Source organism: Odontesthes bonariensis, chromosome 15, assembly GCF_027942865.1.
Source record: "Odontesthes bonariensis isolate fOdoBon6 chromosome 15, fOdoBon6.hap1, whole genome shotgun sequence".
Taxonomy (NCBI): domain Eukaryota; kingdom Metazoa; phylum Chordata; class Actinopteri; order Atheriniformes; family Atherinopsidae; genus Odontesthes; species Odontesthes bonariensis.
This window is the reverse complement of record NC_134520.1, coordinates 19,793,500-19,819,045: the sequence shown is the minus strand read 5'-3', so window position 1 is coordinate 19,819,045 and position 25,546 is coordinate 19,793,500. Positions and strand designations below refer to the sequence as shown.

General features: G+C 41.5%; 1 protein-coding gene across 5 annotated transcripts in view; it reads left to right on the top strand.

Moving 5' to 3' along the window:
* Positions 1 to 24,979, top strand: part of obscna (obscurin, cytoskeletal calmodulin and titin-interacting RhoGEF a) — a 42,390-nt gene extending 17,411 nt beyond the window's left edge. For 2 of the 5 annotated variants that reach the window (XM_075485399.1, XM_075485403.1), the window contains 47 exons: positions 106 to 372; positions 478 to 744; positions 992 to 1,258; positions 1,422 to 1,688; positions 1,842 to 2,108; positions 3,066 to 3,332; positions 3,609 to 3,875; positions 3,966 to 6,023; positions 6,140 to 6,212; positions 6,333 to 6,427; positions 7,283 to 7,395; positions 7,553 to 7,756; positions 7,859 to 7,941; positions 8,050 to 8,223; positions 8,382 to 8,541; positions 8,662 to 8,760; positions 9,192 to 9,356; positions 9,654 to 9,812; positions 9,959 to 10,136; positions 10,424 to 10,537; positions 11,018 to 11,185; positions 11,539 to 11,641; positions 11,740 to 11,869; positions 11,954 to 12,059; positions 13,801 to 13,909; positions 15,805 to 15,920; positions 15,998 to 16,110; positions 16,421 to 16,589; positions 16,763 to 16,850; positions 16,929 to 17,129; positions 17,221 to 17,281; positions 17,377 to 17,454; positions 17,564 to 17,736; positions 17,925 to 17,951; positions 18,057 to 18,209; positions 18,581 to 18,626; positions 18,718 to 18,795; positions 18,932 to 20,675; positions 20,865 to 20,996; positions 21,106 to 21,219; positions 21,746 to 21,913; positions 22,079 to 22,184; positions 22,365 to 22,604; positions 23,043 to 23,266; positions 23,607 to 23,703; positions 23,941 to 24,090; positions 24,236 to 24,979. In XM_075485399.1, coding sequence (XP_075341514.1) covers positions 106 to 372; positions 478 to 744; positions 992 to 1,258; positions 1,422 to 1,688; positions 1,842 to 2,108; positions 3,066 to 3,332; positions 3,609 to 3,875; positions 3,966 to 6,023; positions 6,140 to 6,212; positions 6,333 to 6,427; positions 7,283 to 7,395; positions 7,553 to 7,756; positions 7,859 to 7,941; positions 8,050 to 8,223; positions 8,382 to 8,541; positions 8,662 to 8,760; positions 9,192 to 9,356; positions 9,654 to 9,812; positions 9,959 to 10,136; positions 10,424 to 10,537; positions 11,018 to 11,185; positions 11,539 to 11,641; positions 11,740 to 11,869; positions 11,954 to 12,059; positions 13,801 to 13,909; positions 15,805 to 15,920; positions 15,998 to 16,110; positions 16,421 to 16,589; positions 16,763 to 16,850; positions 16,929 to 17,129; positions 17,221 to 17,281; positions 17,377 to 17,454; positions 17,564 to 17,736; positions 17,925 to 17,951; positions 18,057 to 18,209; positions 18,581 to 18,626; positions 18,718 to 18,795; positions 18,932 to 20,675; positions 20,865 to 20,996; positions 21,106 to 21,219; positions 21,746 to 21,913; positions 22,079 to 22,184; positions 22,365 to 22,604; positions 23,043 to 23,266; positions 23,607 to 23,703; positions 23,941 to 24,090; positions 24,236 to 24,416 — 10,619 coding nt within the window. In that variant the 3' untranslated portion in view covers positions 24,417 to 24,979. The remainder of the gene's footprint in view (positions 1 to 105; positions 373 to 477; positions 745 to 991; positions 1,259 to 1,421; positions 1,689 to 1,841; positions 2,109 to 3,065; positions 3,333 to 3,608; positions 3,876 to 3,965; positions 6,024 to 6,139; positions 6,213 to 6,332; positions 6,428 to 7,282; positions 7,396 to 7,552; positions 7,757 to 7,858; positions 7,942 to 8,049; positions 8,224 to 8,381; positions 8,542 to 8,661; positions 8,761 to 9,191; positions 9,357 to 9,653; positions 9,813 to 9,958; positions 10,137 to 10,423; positions 10,538 to 11,017; positions 11,186 to 11,538; positions 11,642 to 11,739; positions 11,870 to 11,953; positions 12,060 to 13,800; positions 13,910 to 15,804; positions 15,921 to 15,997; positions 16,111 to 16,420; positions 16,590 to 16,762; positions 16,851 to 16,928; positions 17,130 to 17,220; positions 17,282 to 17,376; positions 17,455 to 17,563; positions 17,737 to 17,924; positions 17,952 to 18,056; positions 18,210 to 18,580; positions 18,627 to 18,717; positions 18,796 to 18,931; positions 20,676 to 20,864; positions 20,997 to 21,105; positions 21,220 to 21,745; positions 21,914 to 22,078; positions 22,185 to 22,364; positions 22,605 to 23,042; positions 23,267 to 23,606; positions 23,704 to 23,940; positions 24,091 to 24,235) is intronic. The other 3 variants (XM_075485401.1, XM_075485400.1, XM_075485402.1) reach the window with 3 other exon arrangements.
* The last annotated feature ends 567 nt before the right edge of the window (positions 24,980 to 25,546 follow it).

The window sequence follows — 25,546 nt, the reverse complement described above, 5'->3', positions numbered from 1 at the left end:
ATCTGAACTCATTGATTGACTGATTGTTAAACATGTAAAACTGCACCAAAGTTTTCTTAATACACTAAATGCTCCTAATTCTGTCCTTTTCCTATTTTTCCTCAGAGCTTCCTCCATTCTTCCAGGAGGAACTTCAGAGTGTGGAAGCTGAGGAGGGTGGATCAGCCTCCCTCTACTGTGAACTCTCTAAGCTCGGGGTGCCGATTCAGTGGAAAAAGGACAGGCTGCCACTAAGAGGTAGCCGGAAGTATGAGATGAGACAAGATGGCTGCTTCCTCCAGCTTTACATCAAGGAGCTCAAGCTTGAGGACAGTGGCAGCTACTCATGTCAAGCAGGAAATGCAGAGACCACTGCAACCGTATCAGTCAAAGGTGTGTAAAGCAGATATTTGGATGTTAGAATTTCAAAACTTTATGTGTTGGTAAACTCGTAGCCAGAGAAAATGAATCTATTTTGCCCTCCCATCCTTTCCCCAGAACTCCCCCCATTCTTTAAGAAAGAATTAAGAAGTGTAGAGGCTGAGGAGGGAGGTGCTGCCTCCCTACAGTGTGAGCTGTCTAAGCCTGGTGTATCGGTGCAGTGGAAAAAGGGCAGACTACCTCTAAGAGCGAGCAGGAAATATGAAATCAAGCAAGATGGCTGCCTCATCCAGCTCCACATAAATGAGCTCAAACCAGAGGACAGTGGCAGCTACACATGCCAAGCAGGTTGCACAGACACCACTGCAACTGTCTCAGTGAAAGGTATGCCTATTTGGATATTTGCATGGAAAATTCATTAAAACTGCACTTTCTGAGAACTTTATTTTCAGTATTTTTTTCCAATGCTTTATTGTGATAATATAAACATTATATTTTGATATAGAGCAAATACCACTTATCTGCCAAATAAACAGACTCCAAAAACACATCATCATGTCTCTGACTTTGACATAATTTCAGTTGTACTTAGGATTTGCAACTCATTACAATCTGACCTTATCTTTCCCAGAGCTCCCACCATATTTCAAAAAAGATCTGCAGAACGTGAAGGCTGAAGAAGGAGGCACAGCCTTACTTTGCTGTGATGTATCCAAACCTGATGTGACTGTGCAGTGGAAGAAGAACAAACTGCCACTGAGACCCAACAGGAAGTATGAGATGAAGCAGGACGGCTGCTTCCTGCAGCTCATCATCAAGGAGCTCAAACCTGAGGACAGTGGCAGCTACACTTGTCAAGCAGGAGGCGCAGAGACCTCTGCAACTGTATCAGTGAAGGGTTTGTGAACTTGGAAAACTGCATTGTAAAATTTGCAGCATACTTAGGCTCTAAATCATGGAAAAGTGTTTTACAGTATTCACTTTAACCGAATGGAACTATATGGTCATATTATGCTAATGCTCAGTGATTATGTTTCTGCAATCCTTTTCAATTTCCCCAGAACTCCCACCATTTTTCAAAGAAGAGTTGAAAAGTTTGGCTGTTGAGGAGGGAGGTACGGCCTCCCTGTGCTGTGAGGTATCTAAGCCTGGGCTAACAGTACAATGGAAGAAGAACAGGCTGCTGCTGAGAGCAAATAGGAAGTATGAGATGAAGCACGATGGCTGCTTTCTCCAGCTCCACATTAAAGATCTCACACTTGAGGACAGTGGCAGCTACGTGTGTCAAGCAGGAGCTGCAGAGACTTCTGCAACTGTGATGGTGAAAGGTGTGTGAAACTGGTTAAATGTGGCTCTGTTTGAACACTGCAGTATCATAACTTGATAAACTTTATTGTCCAATGAACTGGTAGTTATAATGTTTGCTTATTTTGATGTGTAAACCCAATTCAATATATATTATTCTTTGCACATTTTCCCAGAGCTCCCTCCATTCTTCAAGAAAGAGTTAGCAAGCATGGAGGCTGAGGAGGGACACGCCACATCTCTGTGTTGTGAAGTGTCTAAACTTGGAGTGTCAGTACAGTGGAAGAAAAACAAGATGCCACTGAGAGCCAACAGGAAGTACGAAATGAAGCAGGAAGGCAGCCTCATCCAGCTTCACATCAAGGATCTCAAGTCTGAGGATAGTGGAAGCTACACATGTCAAGCAGGAAGTGCTGAGACCACTGCAACTGTATCAGTGAAAGGTATGTGAATTCGGAAAGCTGGATGTCTAATGTCAAAATGCCATTATGTTCTCAGTTAACGAACGGGAATGTAATTGCCCACGACATACCTTTTGCAGTTGTTTAAATTCTCTGAAGCTCTCTGTATTTTGCAACACCCAATTTTCTTTCCATTTCTTGTGTCTAAACACATTTGTCAAGACAATTTTGTTAGAATATAACCCTGTCTGGGTAGTGGTATGCATCTGGTCTTAAAGGACAAGACCGTTTTTTCGACATTGGGCCCTTGATTTCACATTATAACATGATGTTCTACTCACCCCTGCTTGTTGTTGGTAATTTGGGGCTGTTCCGAAGATATTCGAGAGGCGTCTGGCTGCTCTCTTGAGATATTCGGCCATGAAACGGTTTCCTATGGGCAACGTTATACAGTCACAAACTATGCTGTTTATAATTTATTAATTACTGTACACTAGCACTGATAACGTGGAGGTGCGTCGCTTACTTAAAAAAATCCGGGTTACTGTAATTTTGAATTTTTGTCGTAAAGTGGGTGTTACTGACGTCATCATCGTGCTACTACCACAGACAGCCCACAGACAAACACACACAGACTTTACGACAAAAATTCAAAATTACAGTAACCCGGATTTTTTTAAGTAAGCGACGCACCTCCACGTTATCAGTGCTAGTGTACAATAATTAATAAATTATAAACAGCATAGTTTGTGACTGTATAACGTTGCCCATAGGAAACCGTTTCATGGCCGAATATCTCAAAAGAGCAGCCAGACGCCTCTCGAATATCTTCGGAACAGCTCCAAATTACCAACAACAAGCAGGGGTGAGTAGAACATCATGTTATAATGTGAAATCAAGGGCCCAATGTAAAAAAAACGGTCTTGTCCTTTAAGGGCATTCATATCACAACAAGGACATGCAAAAGATTTTCCTTCTTTTTATAACATTGTATCACAGAGCTCCCAGCATTCTTCATAAAAGAATTACAAAATGTGGAAGCTGAGGAAGGTGGTGCAACCTCCCTTTGCTGCGAAGTGTCTAAGCCTGGAGTGGCAGTGCAGTGGAAGAAAAACAGACTGCCTGTAAGAGTCAGCAGGAAGATAGAGATCAAACAGGATGGCAGTCTCCTGCAGCTCAACATCAAGGACCTCAAACCAGAGGACAGTGGCAGCTACACATGTCAGGCAGGGAAAGTAGAAACCACTGCAAATGTGGCAGTGAAAGGTAAGTACATGTGCTGGATGGATGGGATATTTTATCACTCAATCTGTCTGTGACACAGAAGTGTCCTTGTACTTTAGATTTTGAAACATGTACAATAAAAGTTTGAATACTCTTTACTAAATGAATTGGTAGGCATGTCTTTATTTGACATTTACTACGAATTGAACATGAGGGATAATAATTCATGAACACAAGCTAAATCAAAACCTTGAAAATACATTTGATCACTTGTAAAACACTGTATATGTTTTGGTCTGCTCTGTTCCACCTACCTAGAGCTCATTCCTTTCTTCAGTAAAGAATTACAAAATATAGAGGGTGAAGTTGACGGTACAGCCTCCATATACTGTGAGTTGTCCAAAACTGGATTGTCTGTACAGTGGAAAAAGAACAAGCTGCCTTTGAAGGCCGGCAGGAAGTATGAGATGAAACAGGATGGCTGCTTTCTGCAGCTCACCATAAAGGAGCTCAAGTCTGAGGACAGTGGTAACTACTCTTGTCATGCTGGAAGTGCAGAGACCACTGCAGCTGTGCAAGTAAAAGGTCTGTGAATCATGATTCCTTATTGGCAAAGTTATAGAAAAAAAGCTGACTTTACTCACACTGATCTTTTCCCCCCACTCTGCTGTATAGCATTACAACAGACTCCAAAGGCAGAAGCTCCCGCAATATTGCCAAGAGCAAAAGACACTGCTTCCAAACCAGCTCTTACTGCAGAGAATGAAAGGGCTGGCCTTCTAGAGGCCAAATCTGTTCCTCCCGAACCCAAAAAGAGGACTAATAGAAAGGCATCTATGACAAATTCAGAAAAAGATGTGGAGCCAGTTTTTAATCTGAAGGCATCCATGCTAAAGGAAAATAATGAAGTCCAAAAGGGCATCCAACCTGCAAGTTCTATGGAAAATGACTTTGATGTTGCACAGAATATAATAAAAGTGGAAGGGAATAAAGATAAAGACAGTGAGGTGCACAAGAAAGTTGACAAGCCAACGAAACTAGCAGGGAAGGATTATAGGGTTGAACAGAAGGCCAAAGAGCCAGCTAGACCTTTGGATAAAGAAAATGAAATTTTCCTGGAAACAAGACAGCCAGGAGGGAATTTAGAAAAAGTTGTTGGCCTTGAAGTTAGTCAGTCAGACAGAGATTTGGGCAGCACTCTGGCTGAACTGACAGAGAAGGGAGAGAAAAATGAAATTAAGGCTGAACAAGTTGGGAAATCTGGAGAAAATAAAGATGAGTTAGACAAGACAGCAGAGGAGCCTTTGAAACCACCAGTACGATCTAAGGGAAAGAAAACAGAGGGAAAGCAGCCAGTCAAGTGTATTTCAAGAGAAACTGAGGAAATCGTTCCTCAAGAGATAAAGAGAGCACTAATTGATTCTGAGGAAGACCATAAACAAAAAGACTTTGAAAAAGAGAAAGTGAAGCAAGGAGAGAAAAAGCTACTGACAGTAACATCCTCTGTGAGTCAACTGGACAAACAGCCACTTCAGCTGCCAGAAAAGGCTGATGAAAAAGTGCCTCAATTTGTTCCACCTAAGGCACCTTTAAGGACTAAAAGCAGAACGAAGGGTGGAATAGAAAAACAAATATCACAAGACACAGAGACAGATCAAGATGAACAACAGTTAATAAATATTGTATTAAGAAAAGCTGAAGAGAAGCCTTTAAGGGAGCCAATTAAGCCGATCGGAAAAGAGCCTGAAGAGATACCGAGATTGGAAAGGAACCGGTCTGTCACAGCAGACACTGAAACAATTGATAAAACAAAGCATCCAATAAAACAACCAGTTAAACCCTTGCAAAAAGAACCTGAAGTGGACCAAGAAATGAAATTGGCAGCTGAAGCAATGAGAAGACCAGAAGAAAAACAAATACCACAGCTGGCAGAAGACATTCCTCTTCTCTACATTTCTGAAGATGAAGCTTTCTCTGAGGCCTTGACTGAAGTACCAGCTAATAATGTCCAGCCCACTGTTGCTGTTGTTGATGAGCAGACAGAAGAAAGGCTCATCCAGAAGACACAGGCATCTGACTATTGTCCTCCAGAAGTTGACATCAGCAATGAGGATGAGCCACAAATGCAAGAAGCTGCGGTCAAGATCCAGGCTGCCTTCAAAGGCTACAAAACCCGCAAGGACATGCGGCCAGTCTTTAAAGAAGCGTTCAAGAACCAGAATGCAGACCTTCATGGTACACTCACTCTAAAATGTATTGTAGAGGGAAAACCCAGCACAGTTCGTTGGCTGAAAAATGGCCAACAAATTACTGACGATCAGCGATCCAGGATTAAATCTGCAGAAAACGGAGAATGCACTCTTGTTATCAAAAACATGACTAACAGTGACGGTGGAATTTACACTTGCGAGGTGGCGAATAAGTTTGGTGTGACCTCCTACAATGGAAACATAACAGTCGTAAAGACCGAGCAACCCTGCCCTGCAGCTCAGAAGCCTGTACACCCACCCCTGGCAGCCATAACTCCTTTGCAGCTTGCTCTACCCAAGCATGAAGCCCAGGCCAAAACACAGACTCAGAATGTGCCTCAAACACAGGCGCCCACCTCAGATTCTGAAAACTACGTAGAAAGTGTGGGTGTCTCTCTGTGGGAGGCCTACAACCTGACAGAGCAGGACGCTCAGATGAGCCTACGAGAAAGAAGAGAATCCTCTCCCATCGCTGTCAGCTCGAGTGAGTGACATGTTCGCTCTTAAAGAGTAAAGACAAAACAGATGGTATTGCTAAGCCATATGATTTTGAATGAATGAAGCACAAATGATTTATTGTTTGAATTCTGCCTTCAACAGTGTCAAGTCCCTCTGATTATGACACAGCTCCGGACATAATGGAACCTATGGAGACCGTTCCAGTCATACTGAGGTAGCATGATGTCATTAAATTCATTTTATATGTTTTATTTACTGTCTATTTTCACATCCTATTTTGTGCTTTATAAAGATAAAAAAAAAAAAAAAATCTTCTTTATAAATATCATAACAGGGAAGTATCAAAACCAGAAGACCAGTTAGCTGCAAAGGATGATAAGGAAGAGGTGGCTGCTCCACAGCCTCCTAAGAAACTCCTGAAGGTCAAAGGTCAGTGATGATCATTTTCTTTGTTCGTCTTTGTTTTATTAAGGTCAACCCTATTTCCAAAATAGTTGGGACACTCTAAAAGCCAAATTTCAATAGTTTGACATTTCTTTAAGCCCTATATTTAAATTAAAGTAGTATAAATTAGATATAGCCCACCAAGAGCTGAAAATGAGGAATTAGATTGAAGGTGACTTAAATTCAATGAAAAATTGATTTCGTTATTGAAAAATGTTGAATCTGAAATGATAAGTAAGGTTTATTTATTTAAGATTGTAAGGTTTAGTGTGAAATCTATGCCATCCGCAGGCTCTCCTGCAGTATTAGCTACACCTTGTAGGCGTTTGGAAACACTTTGGCAGCTTAACAGTTCAGAGTCTTTTGACTTTTGATCATTTACAAAGCAGAACGACGCAGAAACAAAACTAAACTTGACACGACGTGGCACGAGGTCTAACAACAATGAGGATCTGGTAAAGAGTAAAAGAAACCCTGGAAGGGTAAATAGAGGCCGCTGAGAGTAATCACAAAATGAACAGGTGCGATAATTGGGGTGAAACTGTAGCAGAAGAAAAACTAAACTGATTTCAAGATAAAAAAAGATGCAAACATGAAAGATGAGGATGGAACATAGAACATCACAAAATCCATACAGCATTACAGTTTTCACATATGATTGCTTGTCTCTGAAGTGTGCTTAATTAGATATGGGGTTTACATGATTTGCAGATTTCTACAGTTTGTGTTATTTAATTTAATCATCTTCCAAGAGTCATGGAGGTACATCATTTCTCTACAAGCTCTTTTTTTCACTTGCTTTGCTTGTATAATAAAGCTGCGCTCTGTTCCAATTCACAGGGGCTCATGATAGTAAATTGAGAGCACCATCTCCAAAGCACCATGGTGCCCTCACACCCATAGCCAGTACGATATCTGGATCTGAGTCAGAGGGGGAGGATGACAGACGAGAGGTAGTTTCTACATGCATATATCTTGACCTTCTATACTGCATATATGGGTCTATTCTATGTGGTTTCTAAACATATGAAATCTGATTAAGTGATAATCTGATAAAGTAATATCAACTAAGCCATAAATTTGGATGTATTTCATGTTTTTCTCCCTCAGACATTTGAAATGTACGTGGCTCGAGCTGACTGCAGTCCTACTAATGGAAATAAGGACAGTTTTGTTCTGAAGGAGGGTCAGTTTGTGGAGGTCCTGGACTCTGTTCATCCTGACAGGTGGTTGGTGAGGACCAAACCCACCAAAACCAACCCTGCTCGACAGGGATGGCTGTGTCCAGCTTATTTGGAGAAGAAGAGAAAGGTGGTGTGTATGAATTCAGTTGGGGACAATACCATATTAATATTTCAAGGAATGAAACATGAAAAGGCTTTTTGATGATAAATACATGACTGTCATTTCAAACAGGAGACCTTCCCACAGTTTAGGGCACCTCAAGAGGATCTTGATGGAATTGGGTCTACAGGAGAAGAGTACAGGAGAGCTCTGAGGTTTGTTCTTGGATTCGCGTTCATTGTTTCTTGATAATGCAGTATGTCCGATCAGAATTCGTGTTCTAATAAATCAACAAGTCTTCTTTCCTTTCCCTGTATCTTTAGTCAGCTGATCCAAGGCCTGATCGACGGAGAAGAGGAGTTTGTGAAGGTGATGAAAATGTTCATCTCCCACCAGCTAAATAATCTGGACACAAGCCACCACGTCCCAATTAACATCCTGAACCAGAAAGAGATCATTTTCAGGAACATCAAGGACATTGTGTTTTTACATGAACGGTAATACACAAACACACTCAAACTATAAATGCGTCATGCTCACACATGGTTTTATGTCATTAAGTCGATTCTTATAGAAATGGTTTAGAAAAACGGGCCATAAATAAGACATCGTTATGAAACCGTGCAACCACAAGCATCCCTCTATGTTTTTTCAGTTCCATTCTTCCTGGTCTAAGAGAGTGTGTTACAGATGATGATGTTGCAATGCATCTGATCAAGCGCACCGACGACTTTGAGAAGTATCTTCACTACATGGTGGGACAAGCACAAGCAGAGGCCTGCATCAGTGACAAGACTGTCCAGCAATATTTCAAAGTATTCGCAACATCTGTCTCACGGATTTAAATAGAGCAGTGACATCGAATGTGTGGAGCATCAACATTACTGCACTAATTTCTTTGTTTTTTTTAAATGTTGTGTATCATATTTCAACAGTCAGCAGAACCTGTCACGGCTGACGCTCCCGTCATGGATGCTCTTACTTTCCTGCAGCAACCAATAGAGAGGATTCAAACCTACCAGGCTTTACTGAAGGTCAGCATGCAATTTCTTTTTCACAATTTTGTGTACGATTATGTATCTACACATCCTGCAGCCCTTTCTGGTGTATAAGAGAAGGACAATTTACATAGAAGAGCAGCAGGCATTCAAGATTGTACTGCTGTTATACTCATTTCAGTTGTCATTAGAATTTGGGTTTAAATAGAAAGTTGATTGTCAGAGAGAGGCCAAGCTTGCATTATCATTGGTCCGAGAAAGTCATAGTGCATACGAGGTACCAGTCTGAGGTGTAAACATTGCGAGCTGCCAACACAGAGAGGCCCTGGGATTGGGCTTTTATCAGTTTAACACTTCTGCCTTTGATACTCACCATATATCTTCTATGAGCCACCTGCATGCTTCCAGCCATAGAAGATGCCATGTTTAATTTATTTGCATTTATGTCTTCATTTCGTTTTTGTCAGGAGTTAATAAAGAACAAAGCTAAGAGCGGCCAGAGCTGCTATATGTTGGAGGACGCCTTCTCTATGGTGTCCTGCTTGCCCTGGAGGTCTGATAACCTGCATCAGGTGTCCCTCATCGAGAACTACCCAGCACCTCTTACTGCCCTGGGTGAGCCTGTGCGACAGGTAAGCAAAGACGACTGCCATGCCTTTTAACACTCAGGTTAGGCATTACTCATACAAATATTTTAATCATTAGGAGTTTAATTTCAACATAATCTAATAGGAAGGTTGTTTTTTGTCTGTTTTTTGGTATATAAGACCATCTTTTCTGCCAGCCAGTTGCTGTAACTCATTTGAAAACCTTTACTGCCATTATGATATATATCTCTCTTGGAGTTTTGAATATTTTTGTAAACACCAGCACATCCAGTGTGGTTTTTAGTGGATTTTGTTAACCTGATTCGCCTCCTTCTATCTTAGGGAGTCTTCAAAGTGTGGGAGGAATCTCCAGAAATTAAAACAACCTCCAGAGGGCAGCAGAGACAAGTTTTTCTCTTCAAGGATTGTATTGTACTGTGTAAGCTGAAAAAAGACACCAGCATGAACCGAGACACATATACCTTCAAGAACAAAATGAAGGTAAGATTTCAACTCCTGCTTTCTCACCTCTGCTTTGAGTAGATGAAGCAACTTGCAGCTAATTCTCCACTGAGCTGCAAGTGAAAGCACAGGACTGTAGTGCACTCTCATTACGTTTCTCACTTTCGCTCCTGCAATCTCTCCAGCTGAATGATGTGGAAATAAAGGAGACTGTGGGTGCAGAGGAAAGGTCCTGGGGCTTGTGGCATGAGCACAGGGGCTCCATTCGAAGGTACACACTTCAGGGCCACTCCACACTTGTTAAGCTCTCCTGGCTGAAAGACCTGAAGGAGCTGCAGCAACGCTCCAGCCAGCTCACTAACGGTAAGTCTTCACCTCTGTTCCTGGTTTGCTAAACAAGTAGGATGAGAAGATGGACACTGAGCATTGTTTGACAGTCAATCCTTAGGGTATAAAAATGAAAAACACTTTGCCCCTCCTGTTTTCTGAAAGATGATTTAAATACAAGAGCAACTGATTTCTAAAGTTCTACTCTCAGTTCTGCTGTATGGATGAAAAAGATGTATTCTTTTGCTCTAAGCTAGTTAGAATCAAGAAAGTTATACTGAATTGATATGTCCAATATCTTATCTGTTTGTGTCTATCAACAGGCCCACCAGTCTTTGAGTCTTTGCTGTGTGACTTTACAACAAAGATCGGACAAACGATCAAACTGACCTGCAAAGTCTCAGGATCTCCAAAGCCGGTTATCTGCTGGATCAAAGGTTCGAAATGCAAAACTGTATACAAAAGGGTCAGTTATGTTTTACTATATAAATGTGGGAAGCAGAACTGCTGTAGGGTTGTCTCCTTTTGGAGGTAAATAAAGTGTTATTCTATATTACAGAACATGGATGGATGAATGTAGGGATAAGGAAGAATGATGTCCAATTCTTTACACACACTCCAAATACTCTTTATTTTCAGTTGATGAGTTAAAGTATCTACATTTAATTGGTGTTTTAATGTCTTTGTACTACCAGGTGTTGTATTCATTTTTCATTTTGAATATCAGCAAAATATCTAATTTGTTTAAGGGTGATCTAACACCTGCATACAGCTGCAGATACATCCAGTACCATTTTTATTTCATGTCTCTGGTATAGTCTACAGAGGGAACTTTTCTGAGTAACACATTCTCACACATGCATTTATGGTTTGGTTGAAGTGATGGCTTTACAGTAAAATTCTAACTAACCCCTTAGACGGTCTTCCTTTGGAGGATGACCCACGTCACATCATCACAGCCGACCGGTCGGGAACATGCAGTCTCATCCTGGACAGCCTCACTGCTGAGGACTCCGGACAGTACGCTTGCTATGCCACCAGCTCCATGGGCAGTGCTGGCACTCTGGCTATGGTGGTGGTGCAGGGTGAGCTGAAACAGTGTATTACCAGAGCTTCATCAGAGCTGAATGCAACTCATACAATGCATGCACTTGCACAGAGGAACGCTAATACATGATCATCTCATATCTAATTTGGACTACAGCAAAATACTTCTGTGACCAATGCTTGTTCCTGTAGTACTGGCGTTACTTCTAGCTGCTACTAATGATATACATTACACAATGCTACTGTACATTTAAAAAAGTTTATTACTACCCTAACTACTGACCTCACAAATACTGCTACCGTGCTGTTTATTATAAATTTGTCTGCCACCCTACTGTCAGTCTATTTTTAAGTATTAACATTTACATAATATATTTCTTCATCTCTCCAGCTCCACCCAGGTTTGTGAGTCGTCTGGAGAGTGCTTGCCTGATAGAAGGAGAGCACATCCAGTTTTCTTGCTCAACACTGACCACCCCTTTACCACGAATCAGGTACGGCAGCACAGAGATGATGTAACCACAAAACAAGACAAAGCTGCATTTTTTTGTGTTTGTGTTTTTAATAAAATTGTGAACGTTTGGGCTTGCAGGTGGTTGAAAGATGGTAGAGAGTTGACCGACCACCATAAATTTTCCATTGTCAATGATCCGCGGAGTGGAATATTGTCTCTTACAGTCATCGGGGCAACTGAGGCAGATGTTGGACAGTATGAGTGTGAGGTATAAAACCCATGTCAATAATTTTATATTGTATCTAGACAGTATCATTGATATCACAAGATACACATGTTTTGTTTTGTTTAGCTTTTGAATGAACTTGGCTGCATTAAATGCAAGGCAGGTCTGTGTCCTGCCTTCATTCCACCGACTGACATTGAGAATGACCCGCCACAGGACTTACCTGTAAAAGGTAGGACCATCAGGGCCGCTGAAGTAAGCATCCTCCACACAGGATGGAAACCCACCATTGGGTTTTCACATGTGTGGTCCACACTTTTACTGGGTCCCCTGTCTTTGAGAGGGGATAAAGCACATGCCATTGTCCAGTTTTACATCTGGTCCTGCCCTCTTTTTTTTGCATCACATCATGTTACATCTCAATTTAGATCAGTTTCCCTTTTTAGACACTATCATTCATCCATTCTTGCAAGTTTGCACCATTTTCCAATTTCATTCATATACTTACAGTACATTTTCCTTTTCCCTCATTTCACACACACTCACATAATAAGTAGCCCAACTACCATACCAATTGTCGCTAGATTTCCACTGATTATAGCACGGGTCACAGTTTGTCTGATTGATTAATAGAGTACATAAAAGAAGAATCTGTTTCCATTTGCACAGCGAAGCAAATGTTTTCTCATAGCTATTAACTGATTTATATTGGGCAATGCATGAGCTGAACACTCATCATCGCATTTCTGACATTGTCATTTCAGTAAAATTGTCTTGATTTTTTGGCCTCTAAAAGTTAGCGATATGATAAGAAATGTGTAAATCTTAATTACACACTGCATCTTTGCTCAGAGTAAGTGGCATTGGTTAATCATAATCATTTTTCTCTGATTGCTACAGTGATTCTCAGCTGCACTAAACCCACTCTTACACATAACAATCTCTCATCTGGTGTCCTCAAGCAACCAACTTTAGCGCTTTGATCTTGAGTCTTTACTTTAGTGTACCTGCACACGTCATCTGTTCTAATAACCAGCTGTGTGTAATTCAACATCTGCATGTAATTCACACCCAAAGAGCTGTTACAGTCGCAGGGTAGTCATGTGACAGAAACCTCAAATATAACCATAACATTTACTGTGCTCTGTGGCCATAATTAGTGGGATCTAGCTGCTGCCATTCAACATATACATCATACTGTACTTCCCAGCATCCTCTCCATGAAAAGACATTGATACATTTGTTGTATAGAATGTTTTTCTGTTTTTCATCATGTTTCCACTTTCCACAGAGAGCATGTGTTTCCATTGTACTCATGTTTTATTGCAGAAGTGAGCACGACCATACAGGTACCCAAAAAAAAAACCAGCAGAAAAAGATATTGTGAGAATTATAAATGAATATAAAGCTGTAAAGTGCATGTTAGCATTGTCGAGTGGGCCAGCAACATAAGCTGTTGGATATAATCGAACCACGTTACATGGAAATTTGCACATATATTTTTCTGGATTTTTGAGTCCGTGTTTGTCTTTCCATTGTCCATAACATACATATTTTTCCATCTTCCCTTTACTAGTCCTAAAGCAGGGGGTTCCTCACATGGACCATTCCATGTAAGTCATCACTGTCATGATAACAAATAACCATTCAACATTCCCCTTTCTGCTCCCGCCAACGCATGCCCAGCTAACTCTCCACTCCCACAAGATGGTCATGTGCTGGGCAAGTGTGCCCTTTCTGCCCAGGAGTGGGCATGTGCCCATGTCCTCTTGATATGGTGGGTTAGAGGGGTAAACCCCTGAAGTTGCAAGGTAAGAAAGACAGAACATTCTTACTGTCTCCGGACTGTAAGGTAATGTGCTTTCTAAAATTTTCCCTATTTTTACCATTTTCTTTGAATAGATTTTATATTGCATACTTATTTTGAGTCTCTACACTTAAAAGTTTGGCTGAGTTGTGTTTTTCTTTCATAGATGCTGACTCAGAGGGCTGGTCCACAACTTTTGTCAAGAAATGGTTACAGGCTGATTTCAGCCCCACCTCTATTGCAAAGATGATTATTCCTCCTGGTTCCTCTGAACAGTAAGTTATGTGACGTATCTGGGCACTACAATTTTATTTCCTTTTTTTCCACTGAAAGTAGAGTAAAATATCCTAACAGTTGTGTTGGAGTTGCAGTCTGCCCTTGATCAGTCAGCCTGCACTTAATCTAGTCTGCCAAAGACTATTCATCACAGCACAGTTGTATTTTTACAGACATTTTACAGTACATCCATGTGATATTGTGTCACAACTCAACATACAGCATGTACAGCCTAATTTTGAGAGAGAGCTACATTTTGTTTGGATGAGGATTTGTTTGGGCAGTGTGAGAGTTGGAGGTGACTCCATAATCAAAATCAAATCAAATCAAATTTATTTCTATAGCACATTTCATGTGCGTTTGATACTGTAGATCACAGAATCCTGTTGCACAGGCTGGAAAACTGGGTTGGACTTTCTGGAGCAGTCCTTAACTGGTTCAGGTCCTACTTAGAAGGCCGGAGTTATTTTGTTACAATTGGCAGCTATGAATCCGAGCGAGTGGCCATGACTTGTGGAGTCCCCCAGGGGTCAATTCTTGGACCTCTTCTGTTTAACTTGTATATGCTCCCTTTGGGTCAGATATTTCAGAATTTTAACATCAATTATCACACGACTGCAGCCCAGCAGACGTACTGTGTCAGTGTCTGGAGGAAGTAAAACCTGGATGAGAGAGAATTTTCTACAATTAAATGAAGACAAAACTGAGATCATTCTGTTTGGTAGCAAAGAGAAGAGGGTCAGCGTTGGTAAATATCTTGAGACTCGGGACCTTACAATCACTGACCAAGTTGGTAACCTCGGAGTGTTGATAGACTCAGATCTGACTTTCAGCAGCCACATCAAAGCTGTCACCAAGGCAGCTTTTTACCATCTCAGAAACATCAACAGAATTAAAGGTTTCCTCTCCCAAAAAGACCAGGAGAAACTCATCCATGCATTCATCTCCAGTAGACTCGATTACTGTAATGCTCTTTTAACTGGACTTCCCAAAAAGAGCATTAAACATCTGCAGCTCATCCAGAACGCTGCTGCTAGAGTTTTAACCCGGACTAAGAGATCTGAACACATCACACCAGTTTTAAAATCTTTACACTGGCTTCCAGTCAGTCACAGAATAGATTTTAAAAGTCTGCTGATGGTTTACAAATCCCAGAACGGTTTAGGCCCAAAATACATCTGTGATATGTTCAGAGAATATAAACCAAGCAGAGCTCTTAGATCCAAGGATCTAAAATTAAAATAAAATAAATTAATTTAAAAATAAGCAACAGTCCAGATAAATTAAAAGATATCGTGCAGATTTCATGCATAGACACATGAGAACAGAAATGTTTTTAACCTGGATTTAAAAATGTCTACATTTGGTGAAAGTTTAATCTCCACTGGCAGTTTGTTCCACTTGTTTGCAGCATAACAGCTAAATGCTGCTTCTCCATGTTTAGTCTGGACTCTGGACTGGACCAGCTGACCTGAGTCCTTGGATCTAAGAGCTCTGCTGGGTTTATATTCTCTGAACATATCACAGATGTATTTTGGGCCTAAACCGTTCTGGGATTTGTAAACCATCAGCAGACTTTTAAAATCTATTCTGTGACTGACTGGAAGCCAGAGTAAAGATTTTAAAATTGGTGTGATGTGTTCAGATCTCTTAGTCCGGGTTAAAACTCCAGCAGCAGCGTTCTGGAATGGGTCTCCCACTACAAAAACAACAGTGTTAGCAACCCTGCAATAAGATTTTTCTTCTTCCTGTGAATTGTATTTATTTTCATTTTCAAATGGTAGCTGATATGAATTGATTGTGTAATCAGGTCTTCGTGATCATTGATGATTGAAAAAAATTTCCCTCAACGGTTCATTTGTTTAACGACCTTTTCTTTTCTCTTATTTACAAGTCCTGAGGAGGAGGTTCACACCTCTGTGTCCGATCATGCAGTACAGCAGCCTCCCTGTTACCAAGAGGAAGAAGAGGAAATCTACATCTCAGAGCCAATGCAGGAAATGACTGATGGTACTCTTGTTTTTTGATTTTAAGACTAATAAGAGTTTTGTCAAATTTTGTACAACTCATTATTATTTTCTTTATAGCTCCTCCTTCGATCCAGGTCCCCACCGAGGACTTGTGTGTAGAGCCAGGCCAACCAGCAACATTTACAGCCATTATAACAGGAAGACCTACTCCTCAGATACACTGGTACAAGGTATAAGCAAAATGAGTGTTTTCAGATTGGCTGCAGAGGAAGTGGAATTTGCATCTATGGAATTTTTTTCAAGATTTTTATCTATTGATGTTATCTCTGAAATTTTCCCCTATTTGTTTTTTTTCCTTTCATTTTGTCTCATCTGAGTCTTTTTTATTGTGTATTTTGCACTCATATCTTTATTTTGAAATGTAGTTGCAGGAGTACCTCATATTTTAATTGAAAGATCTAAAAATACAAGAAACATCTGTGGCTCAAATAGACTGTGTGGTATCCCTATTGAAAGCAAACTCTTCATTTGTCATTAAAGGATGGAGAGGTGCTTGCAGCCAGTGAGAATGTGAAGATAGTGCAGCATGGTGCCCGCTTTTCAGTGACCATAGTATGCCCTGAGGGTGAGGACAGTGGCATATACACCTGCTTCGCAAACAATGACTCTGGCCATGCCATTTGTGAAGCTCAGCTTACAGTTGAAGAAGGTACGACATGAGCAGTGAGGCTCTGCATCATTACTTCATTTCAATATCCAAAACATTAGCAAAGACTTAGACAACACAAATTTATATTCTTGCAAGAAAGAAAAGGGGTATCGGTAATTTATTTCAAATACGGTTTCCTGTGCCTACTTTAGTTACAAGTGGTTTTTCTGCAGGTCCACTTGAGTCTCAGGAGAGAGAAGTGGAGCTGGGGAAGAGGAGGAAGCTATTTACCATCTATGACGTCCATGAGGAAATTGGAAGGTGCACGTGACCTCCATTTTAATGTCCAATTAAAATCTCTCAAGACATATCATATGAAATTATCTTTCTGCATTTAAGGGGAACATTTGGGGTGGTGAAGCGCGTCGTCCACAGAAGAACAGGTGAAGTCTTTGCTGCCAAGTTTCTGCCTCTGCGGAACAGCACTCGGACCAGGGCCTTCCAGGAGAGGGACCTGCTCTCCCGGCTAGCTCACCCCAGAGTGGCTTGTCTGCTGGACTTCTTTTGCACCAGACGCACGCTCGTGCTAATCACAGAAATGTATCCTACATTTTATCCTCCGTTTCCTTATTCTGACCTGCTTATCTTCACCACATGTACCCACATTCAACCTGTTAAATCTTGTTTCTAGGTGCTGCTCTCATGGACTTTTGGACCATTTATTACTGAGAGGCTCTGTTTCAGAAAAAGAGGTACAAACTCACATTTGTCTTTACAAAACCATCAAAGTTTTGCAAATATGACGTAGCCTACAGCTCTTGACAAATATCCATTGTTTTTCTTAAAGATTCAGTCATATATTCTTCAAATTCTCGAAGGAGTTGGCCATATTCACAGCCTGAACATCCTGCATCTGGACATTAAAGTAAGTTGATCCGTAAGTTCATACAGTTCAGTTGATATTTCACCATTTTAATTTGCATTATTTTTAACGTAGTTTTGACTAAATTTTTGTAAATTTTATCTCCTTTTAGCCTGATAATATTTTAATGGTGTATCCACCGAGAGATGAGATCAAGATCTGCGACTTTGGCTTCTGCCAGGAAATAGACATATCCCGGCACCAGTACAGCATGCTTGGTACACCTGAGTTTGTTGCACCTGAGATCGTTCACCAGGAACCCGTCACTGTGGCCACTGATATTTGGTGAGTTTGATTGCTAAACTGAGTTAATTCGTGCAAATACCTTTTGTGTGTCATGTCTAAATGTACAGTGCATTTGTCTCTGAATATCCATTTGGAAACCTTCAGAAAAAGCGTTGCAATGGCTGTTGTATCTTAGACAAAAGCTAAAAGTTAAACTTTCTCGTAATAGTTCTTATTTTCTTCTACAGGGCTGTGGGTGTCATGGCATACCTGTGGTGTGTATCAAAGCCTTTTTAAAATATCCTCAAAACCTTAAAAATGCATGATTTTAAATGAAAAAAAATCCTTTTTTAACACAATTATTTATGTTATCTTGACAGTCTTGTGTGCCGATGCCCTTTCATGGGTGACACTGACCGTGCAACGTTGCTGAGGGTGGGAGAGGGAACTCTAAACTGGGACGCACCGGACGTCATGTGCAGGAGTCCTGAAGCCAAGAACTTTCTCCACATGGTCCTTCAGCCAGATCCAGAGTATAGTAGCAATTTTACTTCCGCTTAACCTGTTACATAATTGAATAGTCTTAAAACTTTCCATATGACTGATGAGTGTAGATTAGTCGCCCAACTGCAAACAGAATTAAGTAATGATGTGAAAAAGATGACTCTGTTAGCTTGGTTCATGATTATTTGAGACTTCAGGCACTTTTCACTAATAATGTAAAAAATATTGCTCAAAGAATATCACAACACATTTTTCAAAACTCAGTGTTTGCCAACCTTGTGTTGTAGTTTCTCACATATGGTAGTGAGTGATTTTTTTTTTTTTCTCACAATTGACCCCTGCCCCTTGGTTTCAGCTGAGTCATTGAAAATATCTCACATTTCTTGATTTTGCTGTGCAGGAAGCGGCCATCTGCCTGTGAGTGTTTGAGCCATGAGTGGTTCCAGGTAAGATGAAATACAAAGCGATACATGTTTAATTCCAGCTTTGTCAAATGAATCATCTGAGAACCCAAATGCTTTGTGATTATTGTCACAGGATGAGCATGCAGGAGAAGATACTGATGAAATCAGCACAAAGAGTTTGAAAGTTTTCATCTCAAAAAGGAAATGGCAGGTAAGCTGCTTCATGTGTGGGTAAAAAAAAGGACGCCTTAACTTGTTTCTTATGACGTTGACAGGCGTTTAAAGCTCAAGTCACGACCGTCCTGAAAACATGATTTCACCAGTATTTCTCCCATCTGCCTTCTCAGCGTTCTTTGACATGCGTGGGTTCAGTGCTCACCTTGAAGCCCATTCCTGAGCTGCTTGATGCTCCTCTTAGAGAGACTTCAGCGACAGTGCCCCGGGAGCCTCAGGAACACAGCAGCACCTCCCTAAGCAGCGGCTCCTCGTCGGAGTATGATGAGGCCGATTCCTGGGACTTTTTCCAACACTACAGCCAGACTGAGGAGGAAGAGGAAACAGAGGAAGAATATGATCCCTTAATGGAGAGGGCACAGATCCCAGAGCCTTTTGCCAAACATCCCCTGTATGGAGAGGAGGATGAGGAAGGGACATTAGGAGAGGAAGAGGATGAGATGATGGTGGAAAGGAGGAGTGTAATAGAGCGGAGTGTGAGCAGGCAGTCGCTCGCATCATCAACTACAACAGACCAACAGACACCTCAGAGAGAGCGTAGCTTCAGCAAGGATAGCAATCCATCTCTCTACCTTTCTGATGGGGATGAGGGTTCAGGGAGTGATGGAGGTCGTATCCCACGAGGGAGTGTCATCCGGAGCACCTTCTATAACACCTCTCATCAGCTTTCACCAATGTCTGCAAGACATATGTCTTTGAGGGACAAATTCCAAGCCAAAAAGCAGGAGAGAGGGCGCAAGCCTCTCCGGAGGAGCTTATCTGGGCGTCTCAATGAGCCGCTCATTGAATACGTCGAGGATGACACAGAGAGCAGCCGGGGCCCGAGACGGGGATCCATCCAGCCCTCCATGCAGAAGTCCTGCTCATTTGACAGTGGAGTGGGCTTTGCCCACGGCAATCTGCCTCCTCACAGAAGGAGTAGGTCTCTAGATGAATATTCACGCCGATCTCCCAGCTCCCCCGGCCGTGCAAAGAAAAGTGAGGAAGAGGGCTCTCAGAGTATGAAGGAAGACCTCACAGACGATGAAGTGGCAGACAGGAATTCACTGGCCACAGCAAGCTCGCAGCGAGCCACAAGAAGAAGAGGCTCTGTCGCTCCAGTACAAGGGACTCACACATTTGGTGGATCGTCTCTTACCACAAATTTCCTTGCTGGAGACAGAATGAAGTCCGGGTTCGATCAGGAGCAGACAAAGAGAGATACTTATGCCGGCTCCCAAGGGTCTCTGGCTGAGTCTTTTATTTTAGAGCACGGTGGCTCTGAGTCGTCTAGCAGACTCGGCTCCTGTGAGGACCTGACTCGTGGTCATCTCAGAGGGATGTACAAATCAGGAGAAAGTGATGGATATGATGAACAGGGAGAGCCCCTGATTTCACCCTCCCCATGCTCTTTTCAAGAAGTGAAACCCAGAAGCTCATTTCCTCAGGCACCACCACGTAATCGCACACGCTCTAATCCCAATTTATCTGCAAACAGCAGAGGTCAGCCTGGGACACCACTAATGCCCAGCCCCAGTCCCAGCCTCTGCTCTCTGCAGGCTCCTGAGAGACCCCCAAGGGCAAAGGACAAGAAAGAGGTCTCTGGCCTACAGAGACATGCATCGGCTCCAGCCCTCGAACCTCGGCCACCTACAGGAAAGTCCCCCAAACTGGGACTTCTGAAGATCTTCCGCAGGCAGTCCTGGACTGGCCATTCATACTCCCAGCTGGAGAGCACAGAGTTAGGGCCCACACTTGGAGAGATAATGAAGCCTGATACACCCACTATGTCTCTTAGGAAAAAGATGAGAGCTTCAGCCTCCAGCCTGACCAAACTGTTTTCCAGGTCTTCCAGTAAGGAGGATGTGAATAAAGCAGGCGAGTTACTGCCCAGTATTTTAATTGTGCATTTTTCTAAATAGGAATTACATTCCTGATGTTTCAAGCCTTTAATTGGAATTTTACATACATACTATATAATACTCAGTATATGCACTACATAGAAGTGATAATGTATGGTTGGAAATTACATTATTTGTTCCATTTGTTGTTATCTTTTCTTCATAGTAGGGCCAATCGTAAAAGACTCATCGCCAATCCCAGCTGAGCGTAAGCGAAGGAGTGGTCTTGAGAGTCCCAAAAAGAGAGGCTTAAAACTCTTGCCGTCTTTTAAAATACCAGCATTCAAAAAGACAAAAGGTAGCCAATGATAAACTCAATGAGTTGTGTATTTTGATTTTCACCTGACGCTCACAGTTTCTACGATAAGAGTGCTGTTTAACTTTTTGTCATTATCCAAACGTGCCAGTTTGTCCCAACAAGGCTGAGGTGTTGCAGTTAGATGGAGGTGGAGTCCTGCTGGTGTGGAGGCCTGTTCAGTCCAGTGAGCCTGTCACATACTGTGTGCAGTATTGTACAGACGGTGGGTTCATGCTTATTTTTGGTTTAAAATGACTCTAGAACTCTCCTTTATTTCTGAGATGGAATTTTGCTGGTAAATGAATCCATTTTTATACTGAAATTGAAAGCATGATATAGTAAATTTCAGTAAAATTTATTTTCGAATGAAGTAGTTTTTTATTATTTTTTTATTTTAATTCCAAAAAATTGACATTGGCTAATCAGGTTGGACTCCCTTTCCACACTTAGAAATACCCCAAAAAATTATGCAATAGATATTTTCTCACCATTTTAAATGATTTCAGTTGTGTAACTCACAGTTTACAATGGTGAACTGACCTTTGAGGTCTTGGAAGCTTGGACATGTTGGAGGTTGTTAAGGAAGATGCTGTTATGGAGGATAACAATGTGTTTTGAGATCAAGAGTATAGTTGAATAAACATTGCAAAAAAAAAATTAAAAAGTTTTTATCTCTGAAATCACTTCACTAAAATAATTCTTGCTTGATCATACCGGAAAGCCATGAAATAAGTTTCGTGTCTCCTCAGGTGGGGAGTGGACCGTCCTGTCAGACGAGGTGACAGAGAGCTACCATGTGGTGAAGGACTTACCCAGAGGAGCTTCTTATGCGTTCAGGGTGGGCTGCATCACAAAGGCAGGAGCGGGACCGTTCAGTGAAGCTTCAGCTCCTGTTGTAATGGCCACTTATCCTGAAGGCAAGAAAAATAGTGCTGTGTCTTTGAAGTTGTGCATGTGTGAACTCTTACATTAATTTAGCTTTTTTTTGCGTTAAACAAACACATTAGCTTCGGTGTGTGACGTACAAACAGCTACAACATGAGAGTAACAGCATTTCTATCTACATTTTTGTTGTTTTGCAGAGATCCACCTTCCACTCATTCAGACTGAGTCACTCGGATCAAAGGTCGCTGGTTCAGAAGGTCAAACAAAAGACAAGAACTACAGTTTCCTCTCTGAGATTAACAGGTAGCTACAGCTGTTGACCGAAAACATCCCAAGCAAGCAAAATGATTTGTATTTCATAAAGGCACAAATTTAACAACAGTAACATGTCGACCATCATCCTTTACCTGCTCGTTCAGTGTTTGTGCGTCTTCGCCATCAAACCACTCTCTCTTACTCATCCTCTGTTTTCACACCTCTCAGGGGTAGATTCAGCGTAGTAAACTTGAGTAGGAATGTTGAGACCAGCCAGGTGTTTGCCGCCAAGATCACTCCTTACCAGGCAGAGCAGAGACAGTTGGTGCTGCGGGAGTACCAGCTACTGAGGAGGCTGCATCACCCTCACTTGGTTAAGCTGCACGCTGCCTTCATCACCCGCTGCTACATGGTGTTGATGGAGGAGCTCTGTCCTGGCAAGGAGCTGCTCCACAGTCTCGCTGCGAGGTAAACTAATTCCTCAGGACGGTTGAGGCCTGACGCGAATGTGAAGTGACAACAGCAGGTCAAAATCACCACTCTTGTGTACTTATTTGATTTAGACCTAAAGGGAGAGTCTTTTTTATGTCATATTTTGTTGTGAATAACCTGTATTTCAAACAACTCGCACAGAATTGACAGACAATATAATTGGAAATTTGAATAAGGAACAGTGCCGGTGAGAAATTCTGCCCCATTTATCGCCAGTTTACATGAACTTATAATCTCTGAATATTGTTTTCCTATGTAACACAAATATAAAAGGAATTCTCATCAAGGGAAATGTTGGAATTTGATTGATTAAATGGAAATGACTTTATTTCCATGTACTGTGTCTATCTCATCTGTATCAAGTTGCAGAGCTGTTGGTATGTTTGACTGACATGTCTGTGTTTTTTTCCTCAGAGATCTGTATGCAGAGAATCATGTTGCAGAGCTGCTGGTTCAGATCCTGAGCGCGGTCGATTATCTTCACAGCCGCAGAGTCATCCACCTGGACCTAAAGTCTGATAACATGCTGGTGGACGACTGTAACCACCTGAAGATTGTTGACTTCGGCTCGGCTCAGTCCTTCATACCCGGACAGCCTCTCAACATCGAGCACATCCACGGCCTTTCAGACTGCAGAGGTAACAGTTACATTCAAAAGATAAACTACGTATTGATGCTTGGATTGTTGTAGGTTCTTCTAAAGCACTAAACCTTTGACTTTCATGGCCTCCCAACAGACTGCCGCAAAGGTACACTTTCTTTAAGGGAGGACGGATTGATGGAAAGAAATAACTCAGCCTAACTTCACCCAGCTCAGCTGAGCCTAGCTACCATAGCCTAACAAACCAAAGTCCATTTTCTTATCTCGTTTTTTTTTTATTCCCAATTTTAAACATTTTCTGAATACAGACTAAAGCATGTGAGTGAAAATGACCCAACTCTTTATAGATAATGTCATGTTTCTGTCTGTTTTGTCAGTTTATATTGTCCTTCCTAAAGCTCCGGAAATCCTGGAGGGTCAAGGTGTGGGGCCTGAGACTGACATCTGGGCCATCGGAGTCCTGTTGTTCATCATGTAAGCACAGACACATGGGTGAAAAAGCTGCATATAACAGGTTTCTAATTTCAGAGAATATTTAGGGTATATACAGCTTGACAGAGACGAGTATCCGATTATTTTTCAAAGTTTATGCAAGTTATAAGCAGCTACTGTGCTTGAATGAGGAAATGTTGACACAAATACAGATTGCATCTTCTTTTGCTCTGAGATATGATTAAGATTCCAAATTGGGATTACGTATGATATCACCAGGCTAAGTGCAGACAGCCCGTTTCAAGCAGATCTCAGCTGGGAGCAAGATAGGAACATCAAGAAAGGGAAGATCCAGTTTGGACGCTGTTACCCTGGTCTCTCAGAAGGAGCCCTAAACTTCATGAAGAACAGTTTGAATAACAAATCCTGGTGAGAGTCTCTCTTTAAAATGTATTCAGCATGATTGTAATTAACCGTTGAATTTTCCCTTTTCTCTGGCGAATGTTGACAAAGATTATTGTGGCGAGAGCTTTAACTTTCAAACATTTTTCTGATGTGATGAACCACATCGTAGGGGGAGACCCACTGCAGCCGAGTGTCTCCAGAACGCGTGGCTGCGTGCCCACCAGACCTCACACAAAGCCCGACACTCCAAAGTATGTTTCTCCACTGACAAGCTCAAAGCTTACCTCACACAGAAAGAGGAGAAACGGGATGAGGTGCGCTCCAAGCTTCAGGGTCCGTTCTTCCAGTGAAGCTGAAGAAGTTCTCTCCTCAAAAACCTGCAGCCTTGCAAAATTGAATTTCTGCTTTTTAACTGTTTCCCGTGTGTTTCTTCATTTGGCAAGCTGGAGTACGGTCAACTTACTAAAATCATCATGGCATACGTGGATTTTAAACATGCAACGCGTCTTAATGAGTTTCGGTGTGCACTTATACAGTAGCTTGTGTGGGCTGAAATTTTCTCGCTTTTGTTCATGCGAAAACACATCAGGGATAAAGCTTTGTCTAAGTAATGACAAGACAGCGATGCATGAGTCATAAAGTTTTGATTTTGCAATAAGACAATGTTGCTTTGCTCCTCTGCTACGATGTCAGGCTGATTGCGCCCGTCCTGCCTCACATTAGAAGTGTTTTTGTTATTCAGCCACACACAATAGAGCAGCATATATCTCAGTATCCTCTTTAAAACTTTACATGATTTGCCACAAGATTGCATTGTAAAAACTTTGGAGGTTTTCTCGGAAGTTATTCTGGTTCAACCACCTGTCTGACAAATAAGTGAAGAAAAGATTTATTAAATAACATATTAAATATGTGTTTGGTCCTTGTCCTCATACTCTTTATTCTTTTCCATCTGTATTTGAACACACATATGATACGTATGACATGTAACATACTCTAAAATCCCGTCTATGGAGTCATTTTCTCTCAGATAAATTCTTTCATCTGCAGAATGTTTTTAATTATGTGATATTAATCTTGAATATAGATAAGCATACTTATTGATAATACACTTAGCTATGAGTGAATTTATTTTCTTATTTAGTAGAAATCAACAAAACAAATGGACACTGACTGGAGGTACTGATGTGTTCTCCACGCTTGATGTACAGCAGGTCAGTGCCAAAACTGTGCCATAAAGACAAAATTCAGCATTGAATTTGGCAGTTGATCAGTTGTTTTTCTTTCACAGCTGAGCAAAATGGCATTTAAATACCGTTCCAGATTGTTTTTCTTAGGTATCGGCTCTTAATTGTACTAAATCTAACACATATATACGCACACATTTCAGCTCAGAGTCCTTCGTGTCTATCTTTGTATGAAAACAGAGCAAACGACTGACCACAAAATGCGGAGAGGGAAGAAAAAAAAAACAAGCTCT